The following is a 13,744-nucleotide window of genomic DNA, read 5'->3' on the forward strand; positions in this document are numbered from 1 at the left end:
GTGCCAACTTCCCAGAAGGTGAGGCAGAGGAGCCAGTTTGGTGGCAATTGCCCTAATGAAGGTACTGATAGCAAGAGACTGAGAGGGGCTGGGGACAATGGCTTGCCGAGGTGGCTGCGGGAAGAGGAACCCAGCTCTGCACACACCGGGGGTGCTTTAGGAGCCCTCCCTCGCTTGTGGGAGACCCTTGCTAAGCGACGGTCTCTGCAAAGCTCGTTGCAGACACGAGCAACAACAATTTAATTACAGGGACAACCCTTCTGGGGACGGGCTTGGTCCAGCCAGAGGCTCAAAGACACTTGTCCCTCAGATCCTGCCTGAGCCACCAGCCCAGCCCTCAGATCCCTTCCCAGCAGTGCTGGGAATTTGGCTTAGCACAGCGTTAGTCCCCATCCTTCCCCTCTTTTAACCTGTACCCAGCCCTGCCGCACAGGGACGGGGAGGAGAGACCTCTCCCTGCTACAGCTTCAGGACAAAGCAGGACGCTGCAGCCATGCGTGGCCCAGGCAGCGTCCCCATGGCCGCTGCAGACAGGACAAGGCTGTCACACCCCACTTTCTAGAGGCAGAAGATGACATGCCCCCATTTTCCCCATGCCTTGGGCTAGGGCAGTGTTTACAAACGCTTGAGCAAAGGCAGCCAGAGGATCTCACTGTACATCTTTGCAAAGGATGAGCTGGATGCAAGTCGAATGACAATCAGAGTCTTTATTCAAATAGTCCCTTAGGATGTTTGCAGACATACAGACACACGTACATATTTACACTCTTACACACCTCACAGAGCTTGAACCAATAAATTAAAACAAAAAGAGGGCGGGGGATATTTTTTTTTTCCTTTTTCTTTTTTGTCACGTAAGAAACGGCAACTCCCCGAGGCGAGGCTGGGGAGCCAGCTGGAGAATTGCAAACAGAAGCCAACACGGACACAACCCTGCCCCAAAAAGATGCAATGACAGCGAGTGTGCTTTTCAGCAGGAGGCCACTTCATACTCTGGCTTCGATGCACTCCAGTTTGACTATTTCATCCAGCCTGCAGCCCTCGGCTTGGGCACAGTGGCTCAGGTGGGCACTTGGGCTCTCGGCACCTCTAGCTTTGGGGGTCTGTGGGCAGGCTGCTGCAGTCTGACAGTGGGGGGAGTCGCATTCATCCGAGGTAATGTCTGGCACGTCGTCCGACTGACTGTCGGAGCTCTCCAGGTCGCTCCGTATGCTCTCAGGCTGGGCCAGGGTGATGTCCCAGGTTTTGCTGGCAATGCAGTCCTTTTGCTCACAGCTTTGGTGTTTGCACGTCTGCTCCTGCTCACCATCCTCCTCCTCTTCCTCCTCCTCTTCCTCATTCTCTGCCATTTGGGTGTGGACATGCAGAGAGTCCTCTGTACTGCTGCCGCTGGCCAGCTGGTAGTGACTTGGTTTGGCTTCGATGTCCACCTGGATCTCCATGTTATTGCACTCCCTGCAAAAACAAGCACCCTTGCGTTACTGGGTACAGTTACTGGGCTCAACTGCATCACCACCGGGCACTGCATCACTGTAGCGGGAGGATCACGTTTCCCAGACATGAGCAAGATGCTGCTCATCACCCCACAGCATCTGGGAGACGACAGCACTCACTGCTCTCCTTGAGTCCTTCCTAACAGCAGCCAAGATCATCCCCAGGCTGTGAGCCAGGAACTGAACTGGGAAAGCACCAGAGTCCCCATGAGCAACCAGGAACAGACCTTGAGGGTCCTGCGCTGCAGATCCCCTCCTCAGCCTCCACATTACACATGAAAGCTGCTCCCAAATTGTCCCCAGTCCTCCTTCTGTGCCAGTAAAAGGATCAACCCACTTGCCAGCTACAGAAGAGCAGGCTGGTACAACTACAGTCATCTCATCAACCACAGCAGAACCTCGCGGAGCACGGATTTTTCCAGGACACCCACTACCAACACTCTTCTCGCCATCGCATGTCCTCCTACCTGTCCTGGGGGTTGTAGGAGCTGATGATGGAACCAGCCATGGCTCGAGTGCTGGCGTTGTCACTGATAGCCCCCAAGCTGACCGAGTCTTTGGGGAAAATCTCCTTCTGGACATCTGCCTGAACTTCCAGCCTGCGGGAAAGAAGAGGATTCCTCAGAAATGCCTTAGATGGTCCCCAAGGCGCACCAAACAGTCACTGTTCATCATGGGACAGCAAGAGGCCCTCTGGGCTGGCCCAGCTCAGCATGACACAGTTTAACCCCAATGGTTGCTCTCATTTTTGGCTCCGTTCAGGTAAACCCATTCTGTTTTCCGTGATGAAGGTAAAGTTGTGTTTATATCTATGACTCACACAATTCCTGAGAAGAACCGACTTCCACAGATCTAGCACACGGCTGTGATTATATCCTGGCTGCCATATCAACACATGCCTCTAATTACCCAGCAAACTGACTCACAGGCAAGTTTAGAGGAAAACTGTGGTGTAACCTCTTGACTTGGAAAGCACTGACACTTCTTGCTATAGGCCTCTGGAGAACTGGAAGCATCAAAGCTCTAGGCTGAGATCAGAGAACTGGAAGATCTTTAAGCAGGCCAGGCAGGCATCTCTGCGCTGTTCCCAATTAACCTGAAGCATCATATCTGCAGTTTCAAGGAGCTCAGTAGGGACAGAAACTTGTTTATCTTTTCTCCTCCTTGCAAGAACCAGCCTAGCACTGACTCCAGAAGTAGCCTGGTCTGCGGGGACCGGTTATTCTACAACAAACCAAGAAGTAAAAATACTAGGACATGACTCCCAAGTCAAAGAAGGATCGCTCACAGTCCTGGAGAGCTCCCCAGAATAAGCCTGCTCAACCAGCACAGGCCTTGGGAGCCTCTACCCCTTTTTTGCTGTGCCCGTTGGTTCAGTTACCTGCTGTACTTCCCCTTGCCTCCCGAGAGGACACCACCACTCAGGGTGCCGCCTGAGAGGGCGGCGAAGCTGGCCGTCTCGCTGTAGTTGCCCTGCATCACGCTGAGGCCATCAGTGGGGCTGCCGCTGGTGCTCAGCACACTGGTCAGCCCCTCGATGCTGCTTTCGCCAATGCTGGGGTTCTTCAGGGCTCGCCAGGCATCAGCCACTGTGGGGAAGAACAGCACGGGAATCGGAATCAGCAAGGCAACCGTCCGGTTGCGGGAGCTGCGAGAGCTGGGGGTCAGAGAGCAGGTAGCACGTGTCTCAGACGGCCTCCCTGCCTCTTCCAGGGCAATGAAGAGCTGAGATTTTGCTCACAGCTGATCACCAGCAGAAAACTGAAGCAAGTAACTGCTTCTAGCCAAACCCAGGTAAAGAGAGATGTTCAGATTTGGGAAATTTTAAGGCCCCCTACCATTTTGTTACACGAGGCAATGACAGCGTCTCGCTTCACTCCCTTCCCTCCACCAGTTATCACATTACCTGTGATAGGTCCATCATCTTCATCAAACTCGATTTTCACACCCTTTCCATTGGCGGTGCTAACTCCACAGCCACCGCCTCGGCACAGCGAGATCGGCACAACACCATAGACATAAGCCAGCATGATGGGGACTCCAATACCTGGAGAGAAGGATGTGCCAAGTTAAGAGGAGCTTAAGGCTGAGCTGCGTCGGGCAGACAGAAAGGACTCTTCGGGGTAGGGACTCTTTCAGTTGTGTTTGTGCTGCTTTCAACACAGAAAGGTCCTAGTTCACAACTCTGCAGACAGATAGGGGAGGAGCCCTTTGTTCGTGCTGCTGCAGTGCAGAATGAGGGAACCCCAAGAGCACAGACGGCCACCCCAAGACATCAGCCACCAAATCAGTCCATGGGTAAGAGACAGCTCCGTGTGGCAAGGGACTCCACTATGGGCTGTGGCACGGGCAACTGGTGCTCCAGAGAAGCCCTGCGCTGGCTACAGGCCAACTCAAGGACATGAGGATGTGCAGCCTGGATATGAAACGGAGGGATGTGCCCAGAAGAGCACACGGCAGCAGTCTGTGAAGTGCCCTTTGGCCACTCCCCCACCTCACAGGGCTGGGCTACCCATCTGTCTCCGTGACTACTGACCCACCAGCAGGGAAAGGGACCACTTACCAACACTGACAGCAGCGATGACGGGAGAGGCAATGACAGACAAGGTGACCCCCCCAGTAATGGCCAAGTTCCTCTTGTGCTTAGAGGTTTTCTTTCCCTCGTACCTGCTGTGGATCTGCCGGAAGGAGAAGCACCAGGTGAGAACAGAGCCTGGCCATGCACAAACACCAGCAGAAGACATTAATAAGCTTGTGATTTTACAGCCTTGTCAGCTGCATTGGCCCTTAAAGAACCTCATCTTAACCACAGATCTCCTCACAAGATCAGATCTAGCAGGTGAGTCTGTGTTTAAGAAGCAGCTACAAATATAGTGCTGACATGCCATTTCTTCCCTCTCAACGCCCCTTTATCAGCACAGCCACACAACACTATCACGCAGTTTGGGGTAGCAGGTCAGCATCAAAACACGAGTGACTTATGCAAGCCAAAGCGCGATGCTCAGGGTCCAGCCACTGTCCCATAGAGCCCATCATTACAGGATGTGTTAAAAAGGGACCAGGTTTCTCCTTGGGTGCCCCTGTTTCAAGGCAGAGGCACAAGAGCAACACAAAATGCATCCGAGATGACTTCAGCCTGAAGGGCTATCAGCCACCACCTTCCTTCTCCCCACATAAAGCGCAAAAGATAAGCCAAGGTTTAGAAGAAACAACTGAATTTTGGTTCTATGACAAGATCCACCCTTCGTATCAGCTCCAAATTTCTGGTTAGATGCCTTGAGTACAGAGAATGCCCCAAATGCCCCAGATCCCTCAGCTCCAACCCTGTACTCTCCACGCTTACCTTCCTCCCGACATACACAGGGATGCCAATGACCATAGCAGGAATGGCAATGCCAGCAATGAGGGAAATGCCTACAGGAGCACCGATCAATGTGCCCAGCTGCCAGAGAATCTTCTTTTTACGACTCCATGGCTTTTTGCCCCAGAATGTACAGCCAGAAGGGCTTAATGGAAGGGAAAAAATAACATTAACACCACAGCAATTCCTAAGTGTTCCTGAGAAGCCCAAGTTCAACTTCCACATGAATAAACCCCAAAACTTAGGAAGCAGGTAGACAACACAAAAAAGGTTTCCCTCTTTCCCCCCCCCATCAAGATTAATTTGCTTATCAAGGTGATTATCACACTACATGGCCTATGTTTAATAAGCCAGTATGCCAAGAGCTCTCAAATGCCGTTGTATCAGGAGCTTTTCTTGGTGTGGAAGAGCATCCTCATACTGTAAAGTGGGAAGAAAGTTCAGCTCTTTGGGTCAGAAAGAAGAAAAATTTTGCTGACCGATTGGAGAGGCAGGAGGGTGAAAGGCCAGCGCGAGAACTGAACTCCTCCAACCAGCCTCAGAGAAGCTCGTGCCACCCTCCCGGCAGGAACCCAGGCGTGCTGCTCCCCGCCTCACCTGAGGTAATGCAGATCTGAGATCTCCTTCATACACAGCCAGCAGAACTCGCAGCCACACACCGCGCAGGTCATGTGGTTACAGCTCCCGTCGTTCATCTTGATGATGTAAGCACTGCAACGCGGACACGGCTTGATGTCATCAGCTATGGGGAGGAAGCATGGGATTGAGCTGGACTCTGCTGCGAGTATGAAGAATCAACGAGGGGGTTCTCGCTATGGATTGAAACTCTTGTTTTCTGTGCGGGCAGAACACCTTCGCTAATCACCGATGACGTGGGGAGGGTTGTGTCTTTAGTTTGTCTTCAGAGCGAGAAGATAATATCGATAAGGCAGATCCCACCAAAGCCATTTGCCAGGACAGCACGGATTGAGAACTACAGTCACTTTAAAAGCTTATTCTAGCCTTGAACGGGATATATTCCAGAACATGCTTAAATGCTGGGAACAAGTCATACCTGCCCTGGACTAGCCAAGGCAATAGCGTAAGAACGAACCATTACTAAATTGCTCCACCAAGGTGATTCACAGGCCAAGAACAACAGAACAATTGGGAGAAGGCGGCATCGGAGAAACTCCGAACCTGGCCTTCGAAAGCAGCCAAAAGGGGAACCGGGTCTACAGCCGCACACAGGAGTCCGGTGCAGAGGCTGTCCAGTCCCCAGTTTGCTGCTGGCAGAGCAGGATAAGGGTCCTTCATCTCTTTCTTAATTCAAGCGTCATCTGATCGCAGTTAAGCAATGGCTGTGCTGTGGTTCAGGGCTTTACTGGCAGCCTCTGCAACACTCAACAATATGAAATCCAGCTGCTGAGACCAGCTCGCACCTTATTAATCACTATATTGAATCCAGCAAGAACAGGGCGGGGAAAAAACACTGTTTCAAGAACCTCTCTTTCAGTGGCTAAGTGCTAAGCTCTTCCTGGCAGGGATCTCTTTTAAAAGGGTGTAAAAACTCAGAAACTGTTTTTTGCTTGCCAGTTTGTACCGCAGGCTGTGGTAGTATCTCTACTGTCCATTATCAGGGCCCTCTAACTGCAGCATGTTGAATCTCAACATAGCACTAAGCCACCTGTGAACCACCCACGACAGCTCCACTCTAAGTAAGCGTATTAACATTTAAACTCCTGACATAGAAGGAAAAGCAGGGGTTTTTGTTTGGGGGTAGGGCGGGACTTTATGAAATGGCCTTACTGCCCACTTCCACAGTCAATACAGTTATTTTTAATGAACGCTAACTCAGTAGCCACAGCAGCTCCTACCAGGCAGCGTAGGAGTCTGTGGGTTGGCTTTTTTTCTGTTCCTGACATTACTAACACCTAACAACGCACGGAGCAAGGCTCCCCACACTCAGCTAGGCATGAATGCTACTCTTCACTACCGCAGCAGGCAAATTTGAAGCTGCAAGGGTAAAAAGTGCCTATTTGTCCAGGGTTTAGATCAGCAAGAACATCCCAGATCAAAAGAGCCACAAGCCTAGCTGGGGCGGATGAGGGGAGCTGCCGTGACGTGGAAGGACCGAAAGCACGTCGTCACCTACTGATCTGGACTGCGTTCTCAGAGGAGCCCGCTGGATTTGTTCTAACACACATGAGAAGGGGAAATGAGCCTGAGTTTCACAGCTGTTCTCACCCGTGGCTGCCGGAGACCCTCAGCTGTGCCACGCAGCAGCGTTCCCCGCAGGGCACTAACACCCCCCTGCTTTGACGGGAGGGGGTTTTGCACACAGGTGGCTCTTTCTCAGCTTCACAGGCATAACTGCAGCACTGAGTAACCAAAAAAACACATGAATCCATACCCGGCCCGGATTCCTGCCCATAACTGAGGCCTGACGTGTGCTTGGTCCGTACTCGGAGCGTCTGTGCCCTTTGCTGGCGGGCCATGTCGCAGGTTTGGTTGGGATGCCATATCTGTTTGCAGTGATAGCAGAACTCCGTCTGGCAGCCGTCCCTTTCGCAGGTCAGCTTGGGGCAGCTGGCACAGCCGTAGGCAATAACCGCGTAACTGGAGAAGACAGACACCAGGCGAATTAGTAAAAGACAAAGTTATCAAGCGACAGTCCAGCGATCCTTTTAATTCAGCCTGCCCAGGGTGGCATGGGAGGCTACCGCCGCCTGAGCTGCTCTGTTCGAAGCAGCTGGTTGAAGAGCTGCTGCAGTGAGCTCGCAGGCTACGCCGAGCAACGCGTGCTTTTACCCCTGGAGCCTGCAGCAACGTTGCCCTGCGGGGCAGGTTAGCCCACCTCTCCCATCTCAGCATTTCTGATCGCTCTCCGTACGGCAGCCTGCACACCAGACAAACTCCTGCTCTCTCCAGTCCCATGGCTTGCACAGCAGGGCCTGAAATTAAGTAGTGCTAATTGGGTTACTTGGGGCAGATACCTTTTATACAGACAGCTTACGATATTGAATTCTCTCCTCAATAACTGCTGGCAGTTCTCACCATCAGTTCACGCAGACCAGACTTGTCTTGCCCGGTGTGCCCGGCTAACAGCTTGCTGTTTCTGCCGATTCAGGCTCCTAGGACAGGCTCACACCGCTCTTTCCAGGCACCTGTGGCTAAACACACCTACGCCGGCTCCTTAGGACAGGCATATGGGTGGATGCTATATGGCCCAGAGGAGTCTAGGAAAACTTGAGGCTGTCCTGGGCACTTCTATCAACTGAATGATTCTGAAAAAGTGGAACAACAGGGGTTTCCATGTGCAGCTATCTCAAGAAGCAAGCTGTTGTTGATCTCTACAGAATTTCCTTTTTTTAAAAAAAGCAGTGAAGAACAACGCTCTGCCTCCGGAGTAAGCCAAAACTGGAGTAAAACCAACTGAATGTGCAAGCAAGGGAGGCCAGGTTCAACCAGCTCACTTCATCTGATAGCAGCGTGATGCTTCCAGAAGGAAGCGTGCTGCGTACACAAAAGTCTCCGCAGCATCACCAAGCACCGCTACAGGAAAGCTGATTTCCAGTCATCTAGGATGAGGTTGTTTCCGCTGGCAGGGGCTGAACCGAGCAATTCCAGAAGCACCTTCCAGTTCTGCGACACCAGTATGGCAAAGGGTATTTCTGTTGATCACCCTCAGTATTTTTGTTAGCGGTCAGAGGATAATAACTCCTCTTTAAGGTTTTATATTTAGAGCTTGTGTAGCTCAAGTTGTATTGCCTCTTCTCAGAGGCAGCAGCGTGAGAACCGCTGAATGTGTCATACCACAATGATTCATATCCCGTGGGAGTTTGAGCAACTTCATCCTGCCAGAGTACGACATAATCGCCAAAGAAACAACATCTCTGCGCCGAGCGCAGGGCCGGGAGGCACGACTGCAGGGTCCCCGCGTGCATCAACGGCTGCGCACTCCAGCACGTGAAGCTGATATTGGAGGAGAGACGGGATACAGACGGCCTGGGGGTTTGGGAGGGACAAAACTTCACCCATGTTGACTCCTACGCAACTTGTGTAGGGAAGATCCCACTAAGTATCCTTACCCTGCCACTATCACACAGCCAAAGACCTACCCCAGGCAAAAAAAAAAAAGCTTCATCTGACCAGCTGTGTTACAACACACTGCTATTTCAAACCATAACAGCGGGCTAGGAAAGCTCAGTGTAATATATTAAGCAACCTCATGCTCCAAATTAACCCCTCACTAGAGATGTAGGGTTTTTCTACATACTCGAGCAAGTCCTATGAGAAATTAAAATCATCACCATTTAGACTTTATTTCTAGAGCTGAAACAACAAATAAAATGAACAAGCCCACAGCTGCGGGGAAATAAACTACATGGCTGTCTCTTAGGGAAAGAAATAACACATCTCCGAATTCAAGGTCAACTAGAAAGAGGCTGTTGAAGCGATGTGTCTAGGATTAGCCACAGCAGGGTCTGGACAGCCAACACATGTCCCCTCTTCACCTGACCTCGGACACATCCCTGTGTTACGCAGCCGCTTCCAGGCTCAACCCCGGCAGATGAAAAGGGAAACTCTGACTTTTCCCCATGAAGCAACAACAGTGAGTGTCTTCCCGAGACCCCAGGAATCGCACAGCTCCGCTTCCAGCCCACTCCTTGGATGGCCACGAGCTGCCTCCATCCCTCTTCCTGCTGCTCCGCGGGAGCCAGAGCCTCACCAGTTGCCTCCAGCCTCGTTCACGAGCTCAGCCTACACAGCTCCTTTTCTTTAAAGGTTCTGTTATTCTCCCAAGCTTCTAGGAGAGATGCAGTGTGACAAACACTAGACAGTGATGCCACCTGATTGTAGCAGGGAGGAAAAAAAAAAGCTGCAAACAGAGAAAATGATTTGTATTGCGATTGATGGCGCACCAATTGACCGGTGTTTCCATGGCAACACGCATCGGTGTTGTGTTGGTCCTCCTCCTCCTCCTCCCCAGCAGCACAGCCAAGCTCTTTCATTTACGAAAGACTGCGGTACGCGTGGAAGGCAGAGGATGCTGCATGCCACACGCCAAGGGTTTTGTCCGCCATCGCCCAGCAGCCCCTCGCTGCCATCACCTCGGCGGTGGGTGACACCCGGTGCCGAGCATCGCCGTGCCCCCAGCCCTATGCTCCCGCTCGGCACACCGCTCCCGCTCAGCACACCGGCTCTTCTACAGTGGGAAAGCCCGCTGTAAATAATTCATACCCTGACTTTACATAAGCACAGCGACACAAGCTCGCTGGGAAGAACGAATAAGGTGATTAATTCCTCTCCCTGCCGGAGGGCCGATTCCAACAGCCTTTGTTCGAGTGCTACAGACACACTAGTAGCACTGGTCCTGGTCTCCAGCAGCCCCAGGGTCACTTCTTGCTTCTGCCGGGCAGCTCAGAGGAGGATGCCCGTGGACGTCGCCTGGCTCACCTTGCTAACAGGCTAACCAGGGAGGAGGCTTTTGCTTGCACGAAGAGCTGTACGTGACACCAGTCTGCCCAAACCCGCCAAAGCAATGGGCCAGATCAGGCTCAGACTGGGTTATTGTCAAAGAGGCAACGCCCTCCAGGCCATGCTGGGGCCGGCTCCTTCCAACCAGACAGCCTGGGTGACGTATGTTGCATGTACACCTTACCCTGAGTGCAGATAAATATCACAGCAGCCAAAGAGCTGAAATTCAGTGCAGGAACCGGATTTTTTCCAGCTGGTTAACAGCAGGGGCATTCCCTCTGGTATTGCTCTGTGGGCAGCATAACCTGCTCTATCTCCCTGATCTTATCCCCAGCGCCACTGAAATAATCAAGATCAAGTACTCAATTTTGCTTCAGAAAGGAGTAAAGCTGTTGTGCCGTATTAGCGTTGCTCTCTGAAGAAACAAGCCCTTACACAGCAGTGCTCAGAGGCTGTGAAATGGGTAACATGAGCCAGGTTAACCAATTTGCATAGGAAGGCTATTACAATGCTCTGATTAAATCTTTACAACCCTCCCACCACGCTTTCCATTCTGACTATTAGGTCAGACTTTCCTTTCATGTTCCTGCTACCCAGAACCGCAGTCCAAGCTGAGTTCTAGCTAAACTTCGCAGCACTTCTCTAAGTTTCCCGAACAAAGCCCTCTTCCAGGCAGCTTTGGCTTATGCTCAAACAGAAACCTAACGGAGTTCATTTGAAGGAAAAGAGAAGAGAAAATGAAAGCAACACACACATAACTATAAAGTCATCAAGCTTGGCTGGGCTGACTTATGGACAGACAGACGTTTCCTCACTTCGGCAATGGATAATGAGTCAACATCACTCCTCTGTGCCATGCATTCACATCCTCACTGGGAAAAAGTGACTGTTTACGGTTCCTTCTCCCCCACCGTGGAAGCTGTGGGGTGTCCCCATGCACCGTCCCCCCAGCTCACAGCGATACACGCAGCCGGGAAACTCCACGCTTCCCATTTGTGCAGAAAAAAAGCTCTCTTCTAAATTAGGGAAACAATGGCTCAGCTAAAACCCCCTTCAACTCCTATCACTCGAACCCGATTTGTCTGTATTTCCACAATCCTCAAGGTCAAATCCTAGTGCTCTAGCGAGGTAGTAGGGATAGACGGAGTGTCATTTTGGCACCCAAGGCCCATCAACTGTCCTGAAGAGACTGCTGACAAGCAAAGAACACCTGCAATGAGGGCCCCTCACGGCACTCGGTAGGACCAGAGCTGTGTATCAGCAGCAGCTCCCCACTGGGGGTGAGCCACCCCTCCCTGCGCTGTCCTGGGACACAGGTGGGGACAGACAGCGCCTCAGCAGGACAGTGGGTGGGATGCCATCCTCAGGACCTGCTGGGGACGAGCAGCATCCTACTGGGACAGGGGGTCCAGGACCATCCCAGCTGGGACGCTATCCCCAGCTGTCCCAGCACCTGGTGGGGATGAGCAGCACCCTATGGGGACAGCGGGTCCCCCCCTCCCCAGGCTGTCCCAGGACGGAGGGAGCAGCACCCTATGGGGACAGCGGGTCCCCCTCCCCAGGGTGTCCCAGGACAGAGGGGGCAGCACCCTACAGGGGCAGTGGGTCCCCCCCCTCCCCAGGCTGTCCCAGGACAGACAGAGCAGCACCCTATGGGGACAGCGGGTCCCCTCCTCCCCAGGCTGTCCCAGGACAGACAGAGCAGCACTCTATGGGGACAGCGGGTCCCCCCCCTCCCCAGGCTGTCCCAGGATGGAGGGAGCAGCACCCTATGGGGACAGCGGGTCCCCCCCTCCCCAGGCTGTCCCAGGACGGAGGGAGCAGCACCCTATGGGGACAGCGGGTCCCCCCCTCCCCAGGCTGTCCCAGGACAGACAGAGCAGCACTCTATGGGGACAGCGGGTCCCCCCCTCCCCAGGCTGTCCCAGGACGGAGGGAGCAGCACCCCACCGGGACACCGGCGCCCCCCGGCACTCACCCGCAGTCGGGGGCCGGGCACCAGCGGCAGTCGGGGTCGGCGGCGAGGCAGCGGCGCAGCATGAACTCCTCGTACTTGGCGACGAGGTGCGGGGAGTCGTGGAGGAGGCGGCGGATGTCGGCGGGGTTGAGGCGCTCGCTGCACTCGGGGCAGCAGATGTTGACGCGGGACTCGGTGATCTCGATGCGGAGGTACTGCCGCAGGCAGGCCCCGCACGACCGGTGCGGGCACGACAGCAGCCGCGGGGCGTTCTCCGCCGGCTGCCGCACCAGGCACAGCGGGCACTCCAGCTCCTCTTCGCCGCCGCCCTCCGGGACCACCGGCGCTTCCTCGGGGGGCGGCGGGGGCGGCGGCGGGGGGGGCGGCGGGGCCGGCGGGGCGGCGGGAGGCGGCGGCGGGGCGGCGGGAGGCGGCTCGGCCTTGGCGCGGCGGCGGCCGCCCGCGGCGGAGGCGGCGGCGGCCGAGAAGACGCTCTGGAAGGAGAGGCGGCGGCGGCGGCCGGGCTTCGGGCACTTGGCGGCGGCCGAGTGGATGGAGGAGGAGCGCGGCGACTCGGAGTCCCGCTCGGAGCCCATGGCGACCGGGACCGGGGTGTCCACCCGCGGCGGGGCTCCGGGCGTCGCCGTGCGAGAGTCGTTCGAGGAGCGAGGGGGGCTCCGGGCGCCGCCTCCCACCGGGCGCTGCCTCCGCCGCGCTGCAACGACAGCGGCCCCGGAGCCCAGTGAGTGCGGCGCCGTGCCCGCCCCGCCCCGCCCACTGCGCAGGCGCCCCGCCCCGCCCGTCGGCGGTCGCGGTCGCCGGCGCCGCCATTTTGGTTGCGGGCAGCGCCGCCGGGCAGCCCCGAAGCCCGCGGGCCGTGGCGCACGGGTGGCTGTCCACGTCCCTGTCCCGCGGCAGCGGTGCCCCAAGTGGCTCTGAAGGAGCTCGGCGGCGTGGGGCTGCGCGGTAGTGCTGCGCCCCCCTCTCCGCGGCCCAGCTCCCCTCAGCACCCCCGGCCTGCTGCCCCTCAGCACCCCGGCTCCCCTCAGCACCCCTGGCCTGCTGCCCCTCAGCACCCCGGCTCCCCTCAGCACCTCTGGCCTGCTGCCCCTCAGCACCATGGCTCCCCTCAGCACCCCAGGCCTGCTGCCCCTCAGCACCATGGCTCCCCTCAGCACCCCAGGCCTGCTGCCCCTCAGCACCATGGCTCCCCTCAGCACCCCAGGCCTGCTGCCCCTCAGCACCATGGCTCCCCTCAGCACCCCTGGCCTGCTGCCCCTCAGCACCATGGCTCCCCTCAGCACCCCTGGCCTGCTGCCCCTCAGCACCATGGCTCCCCTCAGCACCATGGCTCCCCTCAGCATCCCACCCTCAGCACTGCCAGGGCCGCAGGGCTTGCCCGGACCATCGCTGCCCAGCCCGGGGTGGGCCATCGCAGCCTGCTGGCCTCATCCTGCCAGAAGCTTCCACCGT

At 55.4% G+C, this 13,744-nt stretch overlaps 1 protein-coding gene across 1 annotated transcript; it reads right to left on the minus strand.

The window, feature by feature from the left end:
• Positions 1–755: 755 nt before the first annotated feature.
• On the minus strand, positions 756–12,867 carry RNF19B (ring finger protein 19B). Its single transcript, XM_059830827.1, has 9 exons — positions 12,293–12,867; positions 7,247–7,452; positions 5,452–5,596; positions 4,837–4,999; positions 4,057–4,171; positions 3,400–3,540; positions 2,875–3,082; positions 1,961–2,092; positions 756–1,455 (listed from the first exon to the last, which is right to left on the minus strand). Exons 1-9 carry the CDS (start codon positions 12,865–12,867, stop codon positions 987–989), a joined length of 2,154 nt encoding a protein of 717 aa, XP_059686810.1. The 3' UTR covers positions 756–986.
• Between the last annotated feature and the right edge of the window lie 877 nt (positions 12,868–13,744).

This window comes from Gavia stellata, chromosome 29, assembly GCF_030936135.1.
Source record: "Gavia stellata isolate bGavSte3 chromosome 29, bGavSte3.hap2, whole genome shotgun sequence".
In the NCBI taxonomy this organism is placed as follows: Eukaryota; Metazoa; Chordata; class Aves; order Gaviiformes; family Gaviidae; genus Gavia; species Gavia stellata.